We start from the raw sequence: 25,171 nt of genomic DNA, 5'->3' as shown, positions 1-25,171 counted from the left end.
TTAAAAAATAAAACATCAAAAAAAAAAAAAAAAGGCAAAGCTGGCTACAAGCCTACATCCATGTGCCTATTTACAGGCTTAAATGCATTCATCAACATTAGGTTGTTTTATGCACTGTATTTTTTTTCCCTGGTTCTTTTATTATTATTTTTTTTAACGAGTCAAACAAAAAAGAAAAAGAAAAGAAAGAAAGACCTGTCCCTTACTCAACAACTTGGTACCCCCAATGGCTAAAGATTATTCAAACTCTGACTGGTTCTTAACTAGCTTACCTTTTTTCTTTAATGAATCTAGTTTACTCTTTTTTTGGATTTTTTGTTTTTTGTGAGAACTGTTAGTTTACCATATTGATAAGAACTATTATTTTAATTATTAGATAGTTTTTTAACAATGTAGTCTGTGATTGATCACATTAAAAATTTATAGATTGTGATATAAAACTCCCTCCTCCTATTGACATATCAGATTATTAAAAAAAAATTAAATTGTTAACATAATAATTCTTACTACGGTTTCGTTCATTTCATCGATTCGAGTTTTACTACAGTAAAAAACTCTAAAAAACAGTCATATCTAATTTTTTTTATTACAGTAAAAAATTATCACATAAAATTATATCTCAACTCGAATCAATGAATTAAACGAACCATAAATAAGTATATAATAGCAGTTCATACCATACAAATTTCTCCTTTTAAGATAAAAGAATATTACTAGTTAACTTGAGCATTGGAAAAGGGTGACTTTCTTAAGTTGAATCCAAACCCCTCAAATGACTGATGTTCAAAACCAGATTCGACAAATGGTAAATCCAGAGACCTTGTAGTTGGCGGATTAGTACAAAACCCATGTGCCCAAGTCTATTTTTTTTTCCACGTCATAGAATTGAAGATATTATTCTCATTACGTCCAAAGCTATTTCTCTTCATTAGATATGTTTACAATCAAAATGCAAACTACCGGTTTAGTTCGCTGATTTGAGTTTTTAATTCGAGTTAAGATGTGATTTTATGTGAGAGTTTTTTACTACAGTAAAAAATTAGATGTGATTGTTTTTTAGAGCTTTTTACTGTAGTAAAACTCAAATTCTAAACTCGAATGAGTAAAATGAACGAAACCTAGATTACACAAAAACTTTATGTTCATTATAAGTTTACCTGCGTTAAAATTACATTAAAACCTATTAACACACCCCATATTAACTATAAATAGAAATGGTATTCTTTTTCAAATAAATGAAAAAAAACCATACACCCACAATAATAACTATAATTAGAAAGTGTTTTTAAAAAAAAAAAAATTGTTTTTTATTATTATAGTTAACCTTTTTATTTAACTAAAAAACTTATTTAATTCCCCAAAAAAACTTATTTAATTTATGAACAATTTTGTAGAATACTAACAAAAAAGTAAAAAGCAATAAAGTTTAATCGATGACATATTCAGTCGTTTGCTCAACTCTAAATAAGAATAGCTGATAAAAAAAACTCTAGTATACGAAAACTAATGATTTAAAAAAATGTAATGGTATTCTATTCGTTTTTACGGCCTGAGGTCCCGTTCACTTCGCTGATTCGAGTTTAGAATTTAAGTTTTTCTACAGTAAAAAGCTCTCACAAACAATCACATCTAACTTTTTTGCTACAGTATAAAGCTCTCACATAAAATCACATCTCAACTCGAATTCTAAACTCGAATCAGCGAAGTGAACGAGGCTTCTCAATCTAGTAGTCAAAAGAATTATCAAGCAAACCGCTGTACAAAAATAAAAATATTAGCTAAAAAAGCTGATTAATAGAAATGTTTCAAAATAATATAAAACACAAGATGGTGCATAGTTTTCCATAAATCAAATTAAGATTAAAGTTAAAGTGGAGAATGAAATGATTAAATTGGGTATTATGAAAGTAATATCTATAAAAGTATAAAATTTTCAAATCTTTTTTTAAATGAGTATTAATTAGTGAGTGTATTTATCAATTTTTAGGGTGCAATGGATTAGAACCATTGGAGCTATTTTCGAACCATGAGATTAAAATTATTTTTGATTTACGTTTATTTTTTATAAAAAAAAATACTGTAACAAATCATGAACCATGATTCGAATCAGAGAACAAATCTCTAACCAAACAAATGGATTTTTCCTCAAATCCTTGTCCTCATTGTAGCACTAATGGATTTTCCATTTTTAAATCATAGATGGATTAGAGCTTCATGTGTGGCCCCTAGCCTGTCAAGAAAGCCACGTTCTCCATTTGCCTGCAAAACACAGCAAAAAACTAACTAAAAGCTTTAATGGGACAGTCAAAAAAGATTCCATTCCACAAATGCCTAATGCGCCAAACCTGTTTTTGATCATAATTAGTCTTTTAACGGATGTTTGATTTATAAATTTAAAATTATAATTCAGAATTATTTTTAATTTATGTGTATTTTTATCTCAATTTATATGTATTTTTATGATAAAAAATATTGTAACGAGTCACGAATTATGATTTAAACTATGACATAAATTTTCATACCAAACATCATCTTAATTCTAGTGTAAAAGTACGGGCTAAGATCTTCTCTCAAATTTTAAGATGTCTTTAGATACTATCTAACCAATCATGTTAAAAAAAGGAATAATGATAGAAAGACCTATTTAAATCTTAACTCTTATATTAATTGATGTGACATGTGAGTTATTATTTTATAATATCTTATTATTAATTAACATGATAATATGTTAAATAACTATTAATGTAAAAATGATAACTCATATATCATATATAAAATTTAAAATTTGAGTTAGTGTCTTTAATATTATTCTTATAAAACATTATTTAATATTTAATAAATATTAAAATATACATAAAAATTAGTTGAAAAGTAAATTTTGTAAATTATGTATTACAACATAATTAGCTAGATACTATTATACATAAAAAAAATTATTACAATTTAATTGGTTAGATATTATCTGATACATGAAAAGCATATCAGATTCGAGAAATCGTAAATCTTTTCATAAGAGTGATATAATCAAATATCAATTCTTTAAAAGCGATGCTCATCTAATTTACCATTGAATTCACATACCACCCGAAAGTCTGGTCGTTCACATATATTATTTTCACACTTAAATTAAATTTAAATCCTCATGTAAAAGTGGTATATTTATATTTAAATACAAATTCTTTAACAATGATGTTCGCCTAATTATTTATTCGTATCATTTTTACCTGTGGAAGTCACATGTCCAAAGACAATATTTTTAAAAGTGATGCTCATCTACTTTCACCCTTAACCAACATTTTTAAACGGAATTTAATCACGTATAATTTACTAATTTTAAATTAAAAATCTCATTTATTTTACTGATTTAAAATTTTAATTTAAATTAAAATATAATTTTATTTTAAAATTTTTAACTATAATAAAAAAATTAAATTTAACTTTTTATAAAAAATTTTAATTATAATAAAATTAAAATTAAAAATTTAAATATACTAGGTCATAAATCTTTTAGGCATCGGAAGATAGCACAATGAAAATATATTATTCCCCCATCATCCCACCCACACAAAAATATTCCCACCAATTATGCAAATATTCAAAGTAATCCATTATTTTATTCAATTTTCTCTCTCTCTCTATCTCTATCTCTATCTATTTGGCTCTCTCTCTCTCTCTATCTCTATCTCTTTGGCTCTCTCTCTCTCTCCTCCCATAATCCACAACAATCCAAAACCTGCTTCGTACCAAAACCAAAGGCCGTGGTGGCTGCTTTTTCTTCTTCTTCTTCGCTCAGCATAACCCCCCCAAAAAAAGAAAAAAAATCAAAATTAGAAAAAAATATAGAAAAAGAAAAAGAAAAGGAAAACCCAAAAAAGGTTTTGTCTTTGTATTATTGTACCAACCTTTGTTGTTCGTGACGATTTCTGGAAAATTCGAGGGAGATTCAATCGGAAGACCAACACGAAGAACCGAAGAAAGAGTTTGAACAAGTTTCTCATTCTTCGCCTTCCGATTTCAACGCAATTTCCATGTTTTGATTGACTCGGATCTGAGGTTTCATTCTTTTCGTGCGAAGAAATCTTAGCATTTGAGCTTTTTGAGGTTTTTTTCCGCTAATTTCTATGCTTCCTTGATCAAAATTTGAGGTTATGACGAAACTGATTCGTTGTGTCATTGATTAGCCGCCGCTTTTTGGCTTTCTAGATCTTGCGGTGATCTCAGAATCGACGAATCTAAGAGGAATTCGGATCAGATTTGGTTTTGGTTCGAGCATAGAATAGATTAAATTTCGAACTTTGAGCGACTTCGATTCAGAAATCGAATCAGAAAAATTTTGTCCGCCATTGTTGGAGCTCGGAGTTTGTAATGGATTACGACGATTTCCGCGCGATATTGGACAGCTCGGGAGTGGACGTGTGGACGTTCATCGACACGGCGATCGCTGTCGCGTCCATGGACTACGGCGGCGAGCTGAGGCAGCGGAGAGACGGGATCGTCGAGCGGCTCTACGCGGCGAGCTCTTCGTCCTCGGCTTCCGATCATCATCGTCCTCGCCATTACGACCGGGAAGCGAAGACCGCCGGCGAGAAGGAGAGAGTCTCGCCGCCGACGCCGCAGTCGATCGATAGAGAAAACAGCGATAACGACGGCGAGGGGCTAGATCCGTACGGAGGCTTGTTCGACGATGAGCAGAAGAAGATTCTAGAAATCAAGGAGCAACTTGAAGATTCTGACCAGGTTTTACTTCTACTACTTATTTTTATTCTTTTTCTCTTCTGACCTTTTCGTTTCGGATTTTACGTTTTGAATTTCTTTGGCAGTCTGAAGATACATTGGTGGAATTGCTTCAGAGTCTTGCTGATATGGATATAACATTCCAAGCTCTCAAGGTAATTTTGTTTTATTGTCTTGTTTTTTTTTTTTATTGTGAAAATTTTTCACATATGGAATTGTGATTTGTAGGAAACGGATATTGGGAGACATGTGAATCGGTTGAGGAAACATCCGTCGAGCGAAGTCAAGCGATTGGTGAAGCAAGTTGTCAGGTTTTTGAATGATCTCAACTTGTTGAAAGATGAAAGTTTCTCTTTAGTTGTTTCTGACAACGAACTGATTAAAAAAGTTGTTTGTTTCTCAGGAAATGGAAGGATACCGTGGATGAATGGGTGAAACTGAATCAACCTGGAGAACATGCATCAAATTCTCTCATGGGTACCATTCAAAAAATTCTTCCTATTTAAGTTTCTCCTTTGGGGGAAAAAAGTTGAAAGATTGAGAGTTTCTGGCCTTGACATGGGAGTTTTGTATAAGTTCTAATTTGGTATACTGATTTGTTGCAGATGGAGATTCACCCCAACAGAAAATTCCCCAAAATGGTCATCACCAGGTTGGAAAAAAAGAAAAAAAATCAAAATTCTTAGCTGAATTGTATTCTTTTTTTCTCTGGCACAACATTTGAGAAAATCTGAGTTTTTTCTACAATTAGCTTGCTAAATATTCTATGTGCTTGGTTTTCTTCTCAGGTTCCTGATTTTGCATACTCACCAAATCCACACAGTGAGTACTTAGAATCAGTTTCCTTTCATATTTCTCTGACACTCTACTTGTTTTGCAATTTAACCAATCTGGGCTTCTTTCTTTTTTTGAATTTTTGAAATTATTCTTGTTGCCGATGCAGATGGGAGTTCTGGGTCAGACAAGAACAATTCAGAACCAGAACAGAAGCCCAAAGCAGTTCCTTCTCGGAGAGAAGCTCTGCCGAAACCAATGAATCCATCAGTCCCACAGTCCGCTCACTCAACTCCCCAAAATGTATGGATTCCAAATTAGAGTCCCCTAACTCTATGGTTGGATGCTGAAAATTGGAGGAAGAAAATATAAAAATTTGAGGCTTATATAGCTTCCAAAAACATAAAGAAAGAAACCCAACTCAACTGTGCCCAATTACTTGAAACCTTAGCCTAGTTGAGTAGAGGTGTAAGTTCCCCTCAGATGCTGCACAATGTGAAGTTCTTTTAAGTGAAAAGTGGCAGTAAATGATCCACTTTGATAATATTCTGAGTTAATTTTGTTGACACTTTTGCAGAGACAGAGGGAACAAAGGGAGGGCAGCTTTGACGCGGAAAAGCTGGCTTCCGCAAGAAAACGGCTTCAAGAAAATTACAAAGAAGCTGAAAATGGTTCGCCATTTTCTTTGGTCTTTTCCAGTTTACACTAATTTCTTGTTATTTAAGCTATGTTACGTTTGGACTTATACTGATTGTTGGTATTTTTTTTTTTGCTTTGTGCTTTGTTATTGAAGCTAAAAAGCAAAGAACTATCCAAGTGATGGACATCCATGAGATCCCAAAACCAAAGGCAAAAAATGCTTTCTTCCCTAAGAACAAGGGTGGAGGAGGTGGTTCTCTCGGAAGACACTGGTGAATGGCGATTCTGGTTATTTCCTTCAAAATTTGGAGCAGAAAAGAAGGCTTTTTTGGGTCTGTAAAAGGACATTTGGAAAAGGAAAAAACTCAAACCCGTTAAATCCTTTTCTAGTTGACATTTTTTTTTAGCCAAAAAAAAATGGACTCCTGTTTTTGCGCCCCTTTTTTTGTTTTTAGTTTTTTTTTTTTTTTAATAAGGAAATACGAAATTTGCTCAATTCTACTTCAACATGTACATATGTGGACTGATGAATTGGAAAGATGAGGGCATATATGTCTTTCGGTGATACCTTTGGGGGTTAATTTAGGAAATGAAAAGAATTTTGCATTTGGGATTCGGATAAGAGTCAAGACAAACAAGACGTGTCTGTTTCTCTTTCAGCTCAACGCAGTTCAAGGGTGAAGGGATTGTAATGGGCCCATGGGCTGGTGGGTGTGGGGCCGTTGGGGCTTTGCTTGAATGGAAGGTGTGGTTTGGTTGGTGGCAATTGATAATGGTGTTTTGCTGGAGTTTTGTAGTGTTTTTAATCTCCATTATTCAGCAAAAATCTCCATTATAATATTTTTCTAGCAAAAAAAAAAAATCTCTATTATATTTCCCATTCTTTTTCCAACTTTTGGTGGGCCTTTGGGAAAGCGTGAAGTCAACAATTTCCATGATTTTTCTTTTCTTCTAAATTTTAACCATCAATTTTTTAAAGAGTTAAATTTGTTGGTAGTCTCTGAATTTTTCTCTTTCTACAAGTAGTTTTTGTAGTCAATTTTTTTATGAACAGTCTTTAAATTTTAAAAGTGTCATAAATAGTCATTATGTTAAATTTTAGATAGAAATTATTAATTGTCTCATAAAAGGTCTTTAAATTATTTTCTCCCTAATAAATTTAATCTCTAAATTAAAAAAAACATAATATCTAAAAAATTATAAAATAAAAAAAGAACTAAAAACTAAAAAAGTCAAATAAAAAATAAAAAAATGAAAATTTCTAAAGAGTAACAACACATGTCGTCATCTTCCCCGCTAAGAATATGAATATAAAGAAATTAAATTTAAAAGTTCAACAACACACAAATTTCTCCTTAGTGCAAAAACACAAATTATTCAAAGAGCAACAAATGCAAGTTCAATTCTACAGCAAGCGTCCAAACCTTAAGCGCTGGTTGAATTGCCGTCAATGAAGTCGAAACGTGTCATTTCAAGATGCGAAACCCTCTTAAGTTCGAATCTAAAAGCCTCATCGGAGTCAAATGAGGCTGGAGAGGGAAGGAGCGGCGGCGCTGGGTTGCGTGTGAGCGGCAAGGGAAGGGAAGGGAAGCAACGGAGGTGACAAGCAGATGGAATGGGGAGGGGCTGACGAGCACGAGGCTAGGGGAGGGTTGGTAGATTTGAAAAAAAAAAAAATCTTGAGGGAGAGGGGATTTGAAAAATTTTGGGTTTATTATTATTATTATTTTTTTTCTAGATCTTAGGGGAAATTTTTTTTTCTGGTTAGTGGATTTTGAACCTTTGAGAAGGATTTGCAATTTTGATTTCTATCATAGTTATTGTTTCTCTTTAACGTAGAAATTATTTTTAAAGAGAAAAAATAGTTTAGGAATTTTTTATGAAACAAAATTAAATGTTTTCATCTAAAATTTAACAGAAAAACTATTTATAATATTTTTAGAGTTCAGAGATTATTTATATGAAAAATTGATTATAAAGATTAATTATAAAAAGAGAAAAAAGTTCAGAAAATATCTATGAATTTAACTCATTTTTAAATACAAGTAGTGGGTCTAAATAAAAAGGAAAAAAGCTCAATTGAGCTAGTGAGCTTCTCGCAACATGTACAGGTGCACGTATCTGACTTTTGTTTATTTATTTATTTTACTTAAACGTTAGGATAAGTTTGGGACCACCACTTATGTTGTCTTTTCAATTTTTCCTTCTTATTTTGGGAAATGGAGAAAATATCATTCCACTGCCCTGTAAATGTTGATTTGATCAAGTTAATATTCTCTGATCACTGATGTTCAACGAATTTAATTTGGGTACCTTGTTATAAAAAAATAAAAAATAAATAAAAAAAAAGAATACCATGTTGCATCCTAGGTCTATTTTTGAGACATGAATTGACAATTCTATATATCTAATTTAATTTGTTCAGCAAATTTTTAAAAAATAAAAATAAAAAACCAGATCTCAAATTTAAAAAAAGGGCAAAAATCTTGTTTTCTTGAAGATTATATTTTGGAAAGGACAAAACCATCAAATTTTTTTTTTTTTTTCCTTTTTTGAGGGAGACAAAAACATCATTTCATGCTCAAAGAAAGAGCTCATGGTACTTGGATGAGATTTATTTCATTAACAGAATTTCCCAAACGAAATACCAATTTAGTAATGTACTAAACTATAAGGTACCGGAATGATAATTCCCCAAATGAGGATGTTATTATTTATCAACTAAATTTTAGTGAAATGACGTTCATTTACTCAACGCGGAGCCCTAATAGAAAAATAAAAAATGCAGTTTTCAAAATTAAACAGAAAAAAATAGAATGTCTATTTAAGGTTTTGTTTTCCCCCTAAAAGAAGACTAAAATTTGTTCCTACATTCAGGTTAATACAAAACAGTATTCCTTGTTCTCGTAAAAGAAAATTTAAAAATTATTTTTTATTTCATGATATTAACATTCGTCAATATTTCAAAATTATCGTTAATGATATTTGATGTCCTGCAGGCTCTTTCATGGCTTAATCCTTTGAAAACATAAGAAGAATATTTAGGTCTCGTTCATTTCACCGATTTGAGTTTTTAATTCTAAGTTTTTATAGTTAAAAACTCTCAGAAAATGTCACATTTAACTTTTTCTGTTACCGTGAAAAGCTCTAAAAAAAATGTCACATCTCAGTTAGAATTGAAAACTCAAATCTACGAAGTGAATGAGGCCTTAGATTTAGATATGAAAATAAATAAATCAATCAAATTAACCAAATGATTTTTTTTTAAATGGGAGAATTGTTTATTTATTTTTATTAAACTTTAATGTTATAATAAAAATACGACAATAATTTATTGCCTCTTATGCAGAAAAGTGAAAAAAAATGATAAAATTAAAAAACAATACGGACAAAACTCTCTTATTGTCCAAAGTTTTTTTTTTTTTTTTAGGGATCTTTTTTTGTAAAGTTGCTCTCCAATGAAGTAGTAATTTTTTCTGCTAAATTGAGAAAAAGCCAAACTCGACGTTTGGTAAGAAGATTCATACCATGATTTGAATCATGGTTCATGATTCGATACAGTATTTTTTCTCATAAAAAATACACGTAAATCAAAAATAATTCTAATATCATGATTTTAATCTATGAACCAAACGTAATATTGAAATTAGATTCACAGCCATCCAACTTTGGGGGGAAAAAAAAAGAAAATTGAAGATCTTGTTTCCGCACAGAAATTGGGAACTTGTATCTTCACTGTGGTTAAATAAATAAATCATCCCAAACTTTTAGGCAGCATTCTTTAAATTTTAAATAAAACTTCATTTTCAAAACAAAAAAAAAACAAAAAAAAAAAAGAAGAAAGTACACTATTGCAATACTCAACCAAGAGTATCAATAGTTTACTAGATCGAGTAATATTAATATGAGATAATTACAAAAACCCATCCGCTATTTTAGGAAACTAAGTCCCATCTTATTAGATTTGACATCTTAAATTTTATTTTCAATCTGATCTGTTAACTTGGAGAAAAAAAATGGAGAAACACTTTCCAATCCCCTAACTGCCCTTCTAAGCCTTTTTCTATTTTTTTCTTTTTTCCTTCTAAACAAATCAAAGTAATCAAATCCAAAGGAATATTTTCGTCTCTAAGCCCCATTTGGTAGAAGGAATGTAGAATAATTATGATTGAGAGAGTGGGATGGGAAATACAAAGGATAGAAAAGAATTATGATTGAGAGAGTCAAAAGGAATATTTATTTTTAAAAATACGTTTGTTAGTTTTATCAAGAGATTATTTTTAGTGTAAAAAAACACATTAATGTCTCTTTTTCTCTCTTTGTTCAAGAGATGAGAAAACGAAAATAAAAAATGAAAAGCGACTAAAAATCATTTTTCATTTCTCTCTCATTTTACACTAAACTAAAAAATCGTTTTCATTTCTATTTTTTGTTTTTATTGTGCCAAACGCCGTTTTGAAAACGTTTTCATTTTTTCTTTCTCAAAAAATATGAAAAATAAAAACAAGATCAATTCTAAACACGGCCATAGTAATCCATTTATTTTATTTTATTTTTTTGAAGTATAGTAGTAATCCATTTACGCTATTTAATAAGATGAAGAGTTGGAAACTTGAAAAAGATATATCACAGTTATTTGTCTAATTATTATATTATCCATTTTAATAGTTGTTAGTAACTTCTTTTACATGTTAAAAGTCCCTTTTCACTTAAATTTGATGAATGCTTTTGAAAACACAAGTCATCAAACGTGATTTTGGTAGTGGTCATGGTGGGGGTGGGCGGGCGGAACCTAAAGGATGTGGATGTCGTTTTCAATAGTAGATTGTTTATACAAATATCAGATACAAGGATGATTTTTGTAATTATCCTTGCTAATATTGCATTTTTCTATACCAATGGCATATCTACAAATTAAGCAAACTTTAGTGATTTTTGTAATTATCCTTGCTAATATTGCATTTTTCTATACCAATGGCATATCTACAAATTAAGCAAACTTTAGTAGTTGCCACCATAACTTGACGGTAAATTCACACCTCACTACGCTTTAGGGGTAGAGTTCAAATCTCCCACCCCGAATTCACATAAATAAAATATAAAGTATAATGCCAGGATGAGTAAGAATAATATTACTTGCTCGTTTGGAATATTACTTCATTCCAAAATTCGAACTTATATATCTAAGGATGCATCCTTAAATTTAGAGATTCGCATCTTTTTTTTTCCTCTCTATCCACCTTTAGTTTTCCATATTTGGAATTCCTAATTCCATAATGATACGAGTAACAAAAATGGCATCAATGTAAACCTAAACCTCACAACAATGACGATGTTAACTCCTAGAATTACCATAAACTTTCTTTAATGTGGAACTAATCACCTGAATTCCAAGGTCCCCGCCATTAATAGGAAACAATAATTTGTATGGCCACCTCCCTCTTACTCGCACATGGCCTTGGATTTTCTTAGATTTTCTAGAACGCCATCGACGAGCTTCTCCCTGTTGTCCTTACTATCTGGGTCTGTAACAAAAGAGTATGTCTTCTGAGGCCTATGCTTCCTCCCTTGGCTCTTCAAAGAAGTCTCACTCTTGGGACCAAGAATAAATGAATCAGATAACTTGGCAGTGTTTGTTCCCAAAGCAACCGCCCCATCTACATTCTCTGAGTCCTTGCAATTGTCGCGGCCCTTGCTGCTGTACCAAGAATCGAGGATTTGAAGTAGAGAGCTAGACTCCTCTGAACCGCCCTTCCTATTCCCTTCTGCACCGCTTGCAGGAAATGTTTCTCCTGGATCAGAAAATTCATCATCCGAAATGGCAGGTTCATAATCAAAATTGTTCTGGTTGTCTGCCGATTTGGCTGCACTCTTCCTGGCTGATCCCGGTTTAATTTTGAACTTCGGGGAGACAATGGGCCCTAGTTCTTCCCACAGTGAGTCATCACTGTCATCACTCTTTGATTCACCGGATAATTCAATATCTGAGGCTACTGTATGACTGATATTTTCTTGCTTATCAGGGACAGTAGCTTCCAAGCTTGCAGTGTTGGAGGTAATACTCGAAAGACTGAGATAACCGCCCTGTAGTTTCACGCCAGACATAGTCCTTAACAGGGATCTCAACCTTTCAAAACCAAGTTGCTGTGGATTAAGATGATATCCATATTTTTGAAGGAAATGTTTTCTAAACAACCCTACAAGAATTCCTCCGGGATGCTCTCTCATCATCTCGTTTACAAGCATTTGACAGTCAGCCAATACCTCGTCCCTGGACTTCACTGGAAGTTTACGTTTGGTGAAAGAAGAAGACTCAACATGAGAAACATTCTCAGATTTTCCTTCTCCATCGTGCTTGGATAAACTCTCCGAGGTGGATGTTGATGTGCCTGCAAGAATAGAACTCAACCCTTTCGAATGATCTAAAGACAAACTCTTTTCGACCTGAGTGAGTTTGAAAGGGAAAACTTCAGAGGGGCACTCTTCTACCCACTTCTTCTCTGATATAAGTAAATCAACTAAGTGGAGGAGATCGTTTTCCCCGAGAGATTGAAGACATTCAGGTCCTTTACTTTGAAGATCGCGAGCCATCTGTTCCCTGAGACAAAGCATTGACAGCTGGTTCTCTTTAGTTACAATTGATATAATAGCTTGCAACTTATTTAACAACATTGAAATCATGTTTGGAATGATACTACCATAACAAAATTTAAGGCATCAGCTTCTGTTATAACTATCAAAAAAAAAAGAAAGAAAGAAAGAAAGAAAGAAAGCAGAAGTGTGCAAAGTACTTCAAAGGTTTTACGGGTGCCATTATAAATGATCTATAAGTTTTAATCTCTTAGAAAAATATATGAATAATTTTTTCTCTTATGCATCCTTTTATTTGGCTCTAATTCCTTTCATACGGTAAACCTAGTGCAGAATTCAATTCCATGTCCATGCAATCAAATCTGACTCTAGCGCATTGCAACGGCACCTAGACTTTTGGTTACATAATCAACGGATATTTGAGTTTTCTTTTCCCTTGTATATTAACTAGTTAAACTATTTTGATTTTCTTTAATGTTTGAAGTCTATTTGGCTGGGTAGCATTATGGATAATTTTTAAGCTTATAAAGACATCAAAAAATTTTGACTGGAAACCATTGTCCTGACTAAAAAAAATATGAATGCAAGTTTTAGACAAGACAGTAGAGACTTGAGCACATAAGAAATACCACCAGACAAGTTGAAATATAAGAATCACAAAGGTGGAATCACCTGGCTTTTGATTCAGAGACAAGAAGTGACCCTTCAGGTGTCTGCACAAAAGATTTCATACTGTTCCAAAACGAATCTTTTGAGAAAAGCTCCTTTCCAGAATCAGTAATGATCACGTTGGGTTTATCAGAGGAAAGATCACTTGGTTTGTCAAAGTCCGAGGTACTTTTCCAAAATTGGCACCAATTTCGTATTCGATCTAGAAATGCTGGACTTGTGCCGGTTCCCCTATCAAGGACCGGCTCATTGGACGTAGAATGTGATGTAGAATGTTCCAAATCAACAAAACCAACTGGTGATTTTGAATCCTTGTCCTCATCAGTTCCCTTTGCAGAGCTATCTTTAGAAGTAAAGTGTTTCTCTAAAGCGGTGTCACTTTCCTTCTCAGAACCACTGGCAGATGTACCATATTTTTCTTGATCTTTGCAACTCTTGACATCAAAATCACCGCTTTTACTTTGAAACCATTGTCTCCACATTCTTCTGAAAAATCCAGCGTCAGAAGTAGAGTCTTCTTCCACTAGAGCAGGCGGATGACCATCAGATTCTGGTGCATCAGCCATTTCAACAATCTTCTCATCTCCAGGAGGAAACTGACCATCAGATTCTGGTGGATTAATGGTTTCAACAATCTTTTCATCTCTAGGAGGCAACGAACTGTCAGCTTCTGTTGCATTAACGGCTTTGGTGACATTCCCGTCAAGGGGAGAAGGCTGATATGCCTTTCCCAAGATGTCCACCTCATTTTGGTCTGAGGAAGGACTTATTGACCGCTTCTCAGGGGATCTTTGTAAAGAGCGTTCATCACAACTTAACTTGGAAGGTGCATTGGCATCCTCATTTTCATTGTCACTATCAGGTACAGAGTACATACCTTCGTTTCCCTCAAAAGCTTCAGGAACTTTTTGATAGACGCCATAAACAATGAATTGACCATGATTTCCTTGCTTAACTTTAAGAATGTCTTCTTGTGCCGCAAGAAAGGGGAGAAACTTTTTATATCCATAATATTCTTTATCTAAACTAAAACCACTTCTCTCTAACTTATTGCGCAGCTCACTCATAAGGAGTCCTTTGGGGTGTGATTTCAATATCTGACGAATACGCTTTAAAAGATCCCTTGGAACTGGATGAAGCTTATCATCTGAATCAGATGATTCCTCTGATTGCTCAGGATCTGGAAAAGGGTCTAGAAGAGGCACTTTATAATGGCCATACCAAGAACCATAAGGACCATCTGGTGGCTGGTTAAAGTATTTTCCATCAAGGTTCTCGCCGCGAAGCAAATCATTCCAATACCACATGATGCTTGCAGCACTAGAAAGGACGCCATGAGTATGTTCCGGACCTGCTAGCAATATATTATAGTTGCTCATTCTTAAACGGTGTAAAATGGTAGCAAAATCCTTGTCGCCAGAAATCAAAAAAAGATGTGCTGGTGGAGGATTTTGAGATACCCAAAGCATAAGATTTATAAGAAGACATCTATCGGCACTGTTCTTTCCACCTGCATCAAACAGAACATGCATAAACAGAACTGGTTAGGCACACCCGAAATAAAAATTTAGAATAATATGCGCTCTTGTTTGATTGAATCCTGTTGATAATTATTTTGGCTTTAACTGCCAAATGCAAATACATACACAGTGAATTGCAAAATTAGCTTCGAAAACTAGAACCAAACTAGAAAATGAAGTTGCTTTCTCCAAATTTTTTATGATAAAAAAGTAGCTTGTAAAATTCTAAAAGAGAAGGAAGCTAGAATTTACAAAACCGTGATATATGTGTTTGCTATTCCTCTCCAGTTTGAACGTTATAAAATGTAGTCCTAGTTCTTTTTCATCTCACGCCAGTCAAGGTCTTGTGGTGTTTCCTTTCGATGATGTCCATTCTCACATAGCACGCGGTCAACACAAGCATGATCTTTACTTACAAAATTCTTTTTTAAACACCAACTATGTGATTGCAGTCATCCCAACTACATAACACCAACACACTCAAATGTAAGTCCCTACCATATATTAACAAACTTCCAACTCATGTCAAAGTTTCTAAACGACAATCACAGTGCATACATCAATATTTATTTCAGCAGTTCAGCTACATCGTTCAAGTCAGTAACCAAAACTCCAAGAGTACTCCCCCACATATACTAAATTACTATCTACGAATACGATTCTACTCGTACAAAGATAAATCGAGCAAATTTGGGATCGATAAGCAGACCCCATAATAAATTTGGGACAAATCTTTAACCTTCATTTAGTGAAGTAATACAAAAGAAATTGACACATAATCTGACTTTAAGCCCTAAATCACTATATCTAGTAAACGATAACAATAATAATAAAACCCCACTTTGGTTGATTGTATACCTCATAAAAGTTTTTTTTTTACTATAAAAATTCCAAAGGCATTCTCTTTTGCCCAAATAGAAAGAGGAATCACTGGTTTCATCCCGCCCCAATCCCATTCGGACGTATCCTAATGGAACCGGAAAAACCTGACCCAATTCTCTTCCAGTAGGATGGTGGGTCCAGTTCAAAGACAGACTGGTTGCTTTCCACAAACAATGAACACGAAAAATGAAAATTGACAAACTAATAACCACAATGAATTTTTCAAAATTCTAAAATTGAAATGGAGCAGACCGCGGGGAATGTGGTTGAGATTGATCCCGGTGGAAGACAAGGCCTCCTGCTTGGATTTGGAGAGCTGCAACATGTCGCCGAAGGCGGTGATCTCGATGGGCCCCTTCATGCCGTTGGCTCTGATGGCGGCCGTGATGGTGGGGGCGATTCTGAAGACGTTGATTCCGGAGGGCACATTGCAGTTCTCGAAGTCCCACCACACCGAAACCTTGACGTTCCGAGACTCGTCTTCCTTCCGCCTCGAAGAGAAGTAGGAATTGGAGGAGGACGACGACGACGAAGCGGAGGAGGAGAAATGAGACACCCGAAGGAGAAGAAGACGAGACGACGACGACGACGACGGCCATGGAAGGGAGGGGAGTTTGGGAGAAAGGTATCTCATGGTGAAAATGGATTCTGGTGTGGAAATGGGTTTTTTCTTTTCAGGGTTTTGTCATTTCCATGGAAATGGTTCTGAATTATTGGAAGACTGCAAAGGCGAAGGAAGACGAGGGTTTTAGAGGAAGGAGGAGTTTTTGGCTAAAGCCCTAGCTCACGTGCGAGCGTCAGCATTGGGCCGGAGGAGTTTTCGACTAAAACCCTGGCGCACGTGACGGGCTCAGCATTGGGCCTCAGCTGATTATGGACTTTTTGCCTTCTGGGAGAAATATTCCAGGAAATGGTAAGAAATAGCCGACATTTGAAAGTGAATTTGAAACCTTCGAATATAAATAGAAGAATACTCATGAGACTTTTATCTCTTATTTTTAATTAATATTATTTTTAGTTAAATAATTATATTAGTTAAAAGTTATTAAACGCATACACTCTAAAAATAAATTAAGTAATTTTCTCAAATAAAATAACATATTTACTATACATTCGAAAATCAACACGCCATCTTTATTTTTAAGATCCGTTCAGTTTAAGATCTAATGTCGATATCCATCGATGTCACCTTCTTCGTCGCAATGTCAACTCACTCGGCTTCAAAGATGAATGTTACAACGACGGTGAATCCAAACGGTTTTCTTCAAAGAGAGGGAGGGAGAACGGATGTTACGTTTCGATTGGAGAGAGAAAGTAGGTAATAAAAGTTAAATGTGTTTTATTTAATTAGGAATTTTTTGGCATTTGATATTGTTATAAATCCGATTTAAAATTAAATGACCTATTGACTATCTGCTTTAAAACTTTGGCCTATTTATTATTAGAGAAATCTTCATAAATAACTTTTAAAATTGTATTAGTCATGATTTGTATCTTTTATTATTGATTAATAATCATTTTAATCAAATAACTATATTAATAAAAGGGTATTAATCAAGAATAAAGTAAAAAATATCGACGCATGCATTTTTATAAGCAAATTCAATATTTTTCTCTAATTTTTTTATTACTCTCTTAATCTGGCTTATTTCTCAACAAAGACGGTATAAATGGAAAGCTATTATATTTTGAAGACATAGAACATAAAATTCTCTTGACTTAATGTGCTCATTTGTGACTGTAAAAATTATGCTACATCAAATATTTATAAACTAAAGTTGAATATAGTACTTTTTTTGGAGTATTCTAAAAATAATATAATTACTGTTATAAAAATTTTCATATTTTATACTACATAACTACATATTTATCATCATAATAATTGTCAAGTTTATACTACATAATTGCGTAATAGTTGTTAATTAATCTCTACTATTTGAAAAAATATTATAAATTTTTTTTTATATATTTCAATTACATGATTAATAATTTCTCATGTTTACTTGAAAAGTTATAAATCATGTTTACTTGTCATCGTGTCTGTCTCATGTTTACTAATTATCTACTTCTTATCTTAAAACGAAGAGATAGTTACGTTTAATACACCTTTTTAAAAGTAATTACATAAAACGTCTATTATGGAATGCCTCGATCTAAAAATATCTACTATTATACAATATTACAAAAATATCCACTCGTGATTAATAGGCATTTTTTAATTTCAGATTTACCCTCATAGAATATTCTGGGCACGTTTTTATATAATTTTTTTCTTTGTCCCTAAATAATATTAAGATTTTCTCCCAGATTACATAAAAGGTTGACTTTCAGGGTGTTTAATTTTCTGTTATCAATACATTAATGTAATTTTGATATGGTTTTTCAATTATAAGTTTTTCCCTTTACTTTTTTTTTTTAATCATTTGTCGTTGCTGAGTACATTTGCTTTGTTTGCTTGCTTTCTTTTCTGTTTTGTTTTCTTGAATATCATTGGGTTTACATTTGCTGCTGAGGTTGAATTATGAACGTTTGGTTTATTAACGTTTTTGTTTCTTTAGTCATACTTATACAGCCTGGTTTGGTTCAAGACATTAATCAATTTCTCTGTTTTTTAAGGTTCGAATATTTTATTTTTTTAGTTTTTCTACGTCGTTATGTTAGTGTAGTTCAAGAATACTTTCTTTACTATAATCTTTAGGAATTTACGATAAATAAAATATTAAGTTGCGTTTGGTATGATGGTTCAAATCAGAGTTGTTTTAGTTTTAGAATTAAAACCATGATTTATGATTTGAATTTGGGGTCCAAACTATAGTTCTGGAACCGGAATCAGAACTAGAGATTTGAACCATCTAAAATCAAGGGGGAGGTGGTTTTATTTTTTTGGGTGGTTCTGATTTAAAACATCACATCATGATTTAAAACATAAACCAAAACCATTTAAACTAAACACTAGTTTTCATGAACCATTTTTTACTTTTTACAAACAAATAAAAATTTGAACCAGAATCATAGTTCCAGTTTTAAAACACTCATACCAAACGCAACCTAATTTCACGAATGGAATGTTCATATTTATGATGATTCCTAACCCTTTTTTTTTTGTTAGTCCTAATATGTTATTGTCCTTTTCATTGTTAGTGTCGTTCAAAAAAATACTTTCATTATTATAATTCTTAAGAATTTATGATAAAGAAAATATTAATTTTAAACATGATATGTTTTCTACAACTTACTGCCATTGAGATTTGTGGCATGTTTACTTATCAGGATTGAAGAATGGAAGTGGGGAATGAGAGTTAATCTCATGTTTACTTGCTCTTTTTTATCCTGAAATGAGAGTGAGATTGGTGGGTCTCACTCAAATTTGGGATTGAGGAATGGGATTGGCATTCCCATGCCCCCCTTGTGATTGAGACTCTCATTCCTAATATGAATATCAATTTACTATTATACCCTTATTTTACTTATAATCAAATTAAAATTAAAAAAATAATAAATGCAACATATATTTATTATTTTATTTGTCTAATATTATAATATTAGCATAATTATTGTTAACTTTAATATAATAAATATGTACTTTATTTTTTAATAAATTAATAATGTATTTTATTTTTTAACACTATTTTTTATTTTTATTTAAATTTTTTTAAAATTTATTTTTATATTTTAAATAGTTGTACAATTTATATTTATTATTTTAGAACTCAATTATTACACTAAATATTTTAATTATGATTAATTTTAATATAATAAGTACACAATATATTTTTTAAATTGAAAATATCAAATTGATTTAAAGGGTATATTAATACTTTTACACTTTTTTATTCTAATTCTGGGTGTAAGTAAACGTATAAATAAGATTTAGAATGACTCCGATTCCGAATCCTATCACTAAGTAAACAGCTTATTATGACTCTGATTCCTCACTCTGAATCCTGCCCACTCCGATTCATGCTCATTCTGATTACGCGTAGATAAACATGCCATTGTTATATTGCGGGTATCAATCCTCGTATGTTTTTGTTCTTTTCATTTTTAGAATAGTTAAAAGAGTACTTTCACTACCATTATTTTTAAAAATTTATGATAAAGAAAATATTATTTTCACGCGTGTTATGTTAATAATTATAATGACTCCTTTTTTTTTGTTTTTTTTTTTAAGGAATCGTGACATGTTTTTGTTATTATCATTCTTAGTGTAATTCAAGATTACTTTCATCATTGGGATTTTTAAGAATTCATGATAAAGAAAATATAAATTTCCGACGTATAGGTGCATTTTTTAGAGATTTTGAACGGCAATGATTGATAGGGCGTTCAAATTTTCTGGAATGAAAATTGGGTAATCGTCGTTTTTGCAACCGGTTTTTAGGTGCTTTTATTATTTTTGGTTTGAAAAAGTTTCCATATACTGAATATAATTCGTTTCATTAAATGTTATTTCCAGATTTCAATTTAAGATTTGAATTTCAAAATTTTCCTTTTTTGTGTTTCATTATTTTCTGGCCCTTTTTCTTTATATAAGGATAATATTATTTTTCTATACAGGACGATGGACACTTTTATAGATAAATAGAATAGTAGACATTTTTACATCTAAATGGACACTTATGTATATAAACCCATATTTTTACAATGCAGATCGAGTTTGCATTTTGCAATGCATGCCGTGATTTTAAAAACAAAAGATGTCTAAAAAGTAGGGGACAACATCGGGTGCATTGGATGATGTTTTGAGATTTTTCAACCCATTCAATTAAGTTTTGATGGGTTGATTTAAATATAACTTATCTAATTAATTTAAAATTTAAAATCAACCCACTCAATTAAACTTTAAGTGGGTTGATCGGGTTGAACATAATAAAAAAATAAAAAAATAAATGAAGCTAATCATTCAACTCAAAATAAAAAATGTATAAAAAGAAAGCTAACTTTCATCACAATATTAGCCTTATAAAACTCCAAAATTATCATATAAGTTATTCTCAAGTAAATAATATAAAATATAAGATAAAAACTATATATTATGAGGTAGGAAACTATTTATTTATATAAACATATAGATTGGGTGGATTCGGCTTAATTTGGATTAAGAAAAACTCAACCCAAACTCATCCAATTAATAGTCAGGTTGGGTTGATCTTTTAATCAGGTTGGTCAGATTCTTGTTAAAATAGGTTGAATTTGGTGGGTTAATCGGATTCGTCGGATTGTCGGGTTTTTTTATCACCCTTATTGAAAACCATTTTTCTCCTCTTCCTCCCACAAGTGCAACAATTCAACCCAAAGAAGATAAAAATAAAATAAAATAAGTTCCTCTCCAATCGTTGAACCAGAAAAAGCTCATGTTGATAGAGATGCAACAATGGGTTGGGGTCTGTGGGCCGACCCAGGCCCATCTTGACACAGTGATAGGCCAAGCTGGCACGACCCTTCACTGTTCAATGCACGGTCCAATCAATAAATATTGGTGGGCTGGGCTGGGCCAACATATGTCGGCCCATGGGCCGGCCCGACACAACCCATGAAAAATAATGAGACAAGCTGGGTTGGGCCTGCCCGTCTAGGCCCATAATGGGCCGGCCCGTGTAAGGCACATATAGGCCCACAATGGGCCAACTTCTCATTTGTTGATGACTTTGAAAATTTGGACATTTTTTATACTTCCATTGAAAATAATACATTGTAATTATGAACAATATTTATTTTTTTTTATGTTTTTTCTTACTTTTTAGTAATTTTGTAAACATCTAATGTATAATTATATTAATTGTACTCTTTTTTTCTTACCAAGATTTTGTCCCACTGGGGTTTCCTTGAAAAGGTTTTTAATGAAATAATCGTAAATAAAATATCGTTTTTCATATTTCCATTAACTATTCAAACTTTTATAAGAGAATGGGCCGGGCCGGCCCGCTATTGCATCTCTACATGTTGACTCCAATGGAGAGACCTACTTGTAGCACCGCTAATGCTTGCTAGATCAGCGATAAGGTTAGCCACCATAGATTGGATATTTTGTCATGATTTTAGGCATTTTAGATTGAATTTGTGTGTGTTTTTTATTCTTATGTTATTGAAGAAATATATATATTTTGGCGACCTTGTGTATTTTTTTATTTTTTTAATGAGTTAGAAAACTGACAATAACACGATCAACGGCTGCTAAGTTATGGAACTAAAGGTTCGTTTAGTTCGTTAATTTGAGTTTTTAATTTGAGTTGAGATGTGACTTTATTTGAGAGTTTTTTACTGTAGTAAAAAAGTTAGATGTGACTGTTTCTTAAAGCTTTTTACAGTAACAAAACTCAAATTCTAAAATTAAATTGGTGAAATAAACGGAACCTTAGTATCATGATAAGATAAGAATACTAACGGCCTTCGATCGGCGACCGTAAAGTACCGTACTAAAAAAAATTTCAAGCTCCAGCTAACGACTAAAAAGTATCTTGGTAAGATATTAACGGTCACCATTCGGCAATCACAATTGATTGAAACTTAGGGGTTGTTCTTTTAGAGTGTAATTTGAGTATAGTTTTTGAGTTGAATTTGAGTTAAAGTTGTAACTTGAATAAAGTTGAGTAAAGTTGAATAAAATTAGAACTTAAAAAAACGTGAACTTGAATAAAGTTGTAACTTGAGTTTAAACTTTTTTTAAGTTTTGTTGTAAAAGAACAACCCCTTAATTAATACAACAAATACCTCCTAGTGTAGTATCTTAGTATGACCGTATCAGGGATGTATTTGGCATTTTAAATGTATTGGCGTTACATTCTCTTTAAAAGTTTTTCTCTTATGACAAAGATATGTATAAATTTCTTAGCCCTTGTTTGGTTCAACTATTTAAATCAAACACTTTAATTCGAATCGTATTTAAAGGTTTAAATTAGTGTTTATTTTAAAAATAAAAAGAGATCAGTCAAACCATTAATAAAGATTTAAATGGTTGATTTTAGAATTTTCTTAAAATTGACAATCTGAATTGTTGACAACAATTCAAAAGGAATTATTTTTTGTTTTTTCTCTCTCTTTAACTTTAAGCTTAAATTTTTTATAACTTTTTAATTTCAACTCCAATTGTGATGATTTTTTTTTTCTTTTATGTTCATATTGAAGAGATGAACAAATCCCCATCTATATTGCATATTGTTTTAACCTCATTTACAATGAGATTTTATAAGATTTGTTACAAAATTCTAATGACAGTTTTCAACACTTTATCCAAACGCAGTTCAGATTTTATTCCCAGTTTAAATTACAATTTATTTATGTATCTAAACAACATTTTGAATCACAATTAAAATCACCACAACTCAATCCAAATTAACAATTTGAGTTGTTGAACTAAATAAGGTCTTAATTTTGTGGCACTTCGCTAAAAAGCCCTAGAATGAGAATGACATTGTGTGTGCCCTACACCAACTTGGAATTGAGGAATAGAGTTGAACAACCATTCGAGCCCTTAATGGAATATGACTCTCAATCCTAATAGTGATATGAAATTACTATTTCACCCTTGATTTGTTTGCAAAATTTGAATTTTATCCTCACTCTGAATTTTGTCTTCTTCAAACCTTGTCCACCTTACAAATTTCGATTACGCATAAGTAAACACATTATTGGTGCGCTAATCAAAGTGTGTGGGAAAGTCTATGAAAGAAAAAACTAAATTCCGACAATTGAAATCCAAGTCACTACAAAATGTTATTAATGTGTTTACTTAAATTCAAAATCGAAATAAATCCTTATAAATCTATTCATATGGGTTTTAATCAAATTTTACGCTCTTATTAAATATTTTTATTTTTTTGGAAAATGACAAAAATCAACCTAGTATATATTTTTTTTAATGGCAGTTTCCATGAGTCCTCTAGGGGCAGCTGTCCCCTCGGCCCACCGTCAACACAGCAATCAATTTGGTTAGGCACCGGAGTCCTTAAGACAATGTTTTGAACGTGGAAGAATCTTGTTCTCCTCTTGTTTTTTTCCTTTCCTTTTCTTAGGAGACAAACAAGATCTAGGCATATGCCGATAGAAAAAATGACAAGATTTGGCCTATATATATAGGCCTATAGGTTTTGGACCCCCCTATTTGAAGAGTTAATTACGCAACTGGTACAATAACAATTTTAGCCGCTAATATTATTGGTACGGATTTGCAGGTTGCGGTACTATCTTGGATTAAGCAATAATTTAGGTGGCCTATGCATAAATTCACAAGAATCATATGATTCACACTTTTGGGGACCCCATGGAAGGGTACTTAGCGGTATTGGACTTATTCTCGAATCGTTTGTTAAAGAGGAGGTACGATCCCGTTCATTTCGTTAATTCGAGTTTTTAATTTGAATTGAGATGTGATTTTATGTGAGAGTTTATTACTGTAGCAAAAAAGTTATATGTGATTATTTGTGAGAGCTTTTTACTATAGCAAAACTCGAACTCTAAACTCGAATCAGCGAAATGAACGGGGCCGGCTAAATGTTTATTAGCTCTTTATTGGATTGAGGTGACACTTTTTATCTCAAAATTATAACTCATTTCTCAACATGTAAATACTTTTTTTGGTCACATTCTATTAAAAAGTAGTTATAATTGATCGTTGTCCCTAAAAACTATTTTCTTTTTCATCATTCTTATTTTCTATCCCTTATATAATTTCTTTCCATTTTGTTTTTACAAGCTATGAAATAATGACATCGTGTAGTTTTTAAATTACAAAAAAAAAAAAAAAAATCATTAGTGTCATCTTATCTCTCTTATAAAACAAATCTTAGCGCCTTCAAATGAACGGAAAGGGCATGATCTAACTCAACTAAAACGATGGGATTGGTTCCATGCAAACCACCATATGTTTAACGCCATATAGATTTTTTACTAGACAATACCTTTTATATTGGAGCTATCATGGTTCAAACCTAAAAGCATCCTATGAGGAGAACTAGAAAATAATGAAAATATCTTTATCGTTACACCAACTTATTGGTGGTGAAATTTTGTATATGACCTCCTCATTCATTTAACAATTTAAATTTTTTACTACAGTGTTTTCTCACATAAAGATTTAAATTTAATATATATAATATATATTGTTATAATGTTTTCTCGTACATGAATTTACTTTTCAACTCAAGTTCTCAACCCGGAAAATAATCAGGCCTGACATATATGAATTTTTGGAGATTATTGTTATAATGTTTTCTCGTAGTAGATTGATCCCTCTTTATTCCACAAAGGATTCTGATAGATTTTAATAGTGACCTTGGATGTGAGGACACGCCCTTGATCGTATTTTCAGGGGAAGAAAGTATAAATATAGATCTAATTTTTCTTTTCCAATGCCGAAAAAGCAA

General features: G+C 32.2%; 2 protein-coding genes across 5 annotated transcripts; one reads left to right on the top strand and one right to left on the bottom strand.

Moving 5' to 3' along the window:
* Window positions 1–3,637: 3,637 nt before the first annotated feature.
* On the top strand, window positions 3,638–6,714 carry LOC21399558 (probable mediator of RNA polymerase II transcription subunit 26c). Of its 4 annotated transcripts, none has more exons than XM_024173118.1 (10): window positions 3,638–4,053; window positions 4,204–4,737; window positions 4,821–4,889; window positions 4,963–5,045; window positions 5,138–5,211; window positions 5,340–5,386; window positions 5,523–5,556; window positions 5,678–5,811; window positions 6,086–6,179; window positions 6,302–6,714. In XM_024173118.1, the coding sequence occupies exons 2-10, from the start codon at window positions 4,366–4,368 to the stop codon at window positions 6,421–6,423; spliced, it is 1,029 nt and encodes a 342-aa protein (XP_024028886.1). In that variant the 5' UTR covers window positions 3,638–4,053; window positions 4,204–4,365; the 3' UTR covers window positions 6,424–6,714. The 4 variants fall into 4 exon arrangements, with proteins under 4 accessions (XP_024028886.1, XP_024028875.1, XP_024028881.1 ...); XM_024173107.1 differs by having other exon boundaries at window positions 4,182–4,737; XM_024173113.1 differs by having other exon boundaries at window positions 3,638–4,101.
* A 4,548-nt stretch (window positions 6,715–11,262) lies between these two features.
* Window positions 11,263–16,514, bottom strand: LOC21399556. Its single transcript, XM_010090422.2, has 3 exons — window positions 16,062–16,514; window positions 13,411–14,917; window positions 11,263–12,745 (listed from the first exon to the last, which is right to left on the bottom strand). Exons 1-3 carry the CDS (start codon window positions 16,441–16,443, stop codon window positions 11,590–11,592), a joined length of 3,045 nt encoding a protein of 1,014 aa, XP_010088724.2. The 5' UTR covers window positions 16,444–16,514; the 3' UTR covers window positions 11,263–11,589.
* Between the last annotated feature and the right edge of the window lie 8,657 nt (window positions 16,515–25,171).

Source organism: Morus notabilis, unplaced genomic scaffold, assembly GCF_000414095.1.
Source record: "Morus notabilis unplaced genomic scaffold, ASM41409v2 Scaffold1225, whole genome shotgun sequence".
NCBI classification, from domain to species: domain Eukaryota; kingdom Viridiplantae; phylum Streptophyta; class Magnoliopsida; order Rosales; family Moraceae; genus Morus; species Morus notabilis.
The sequence above is the reverse complement of the archived record's forward strand: the minus strand, read 5'-3'. Positions and strand labels throughout refer to the sequence as shown.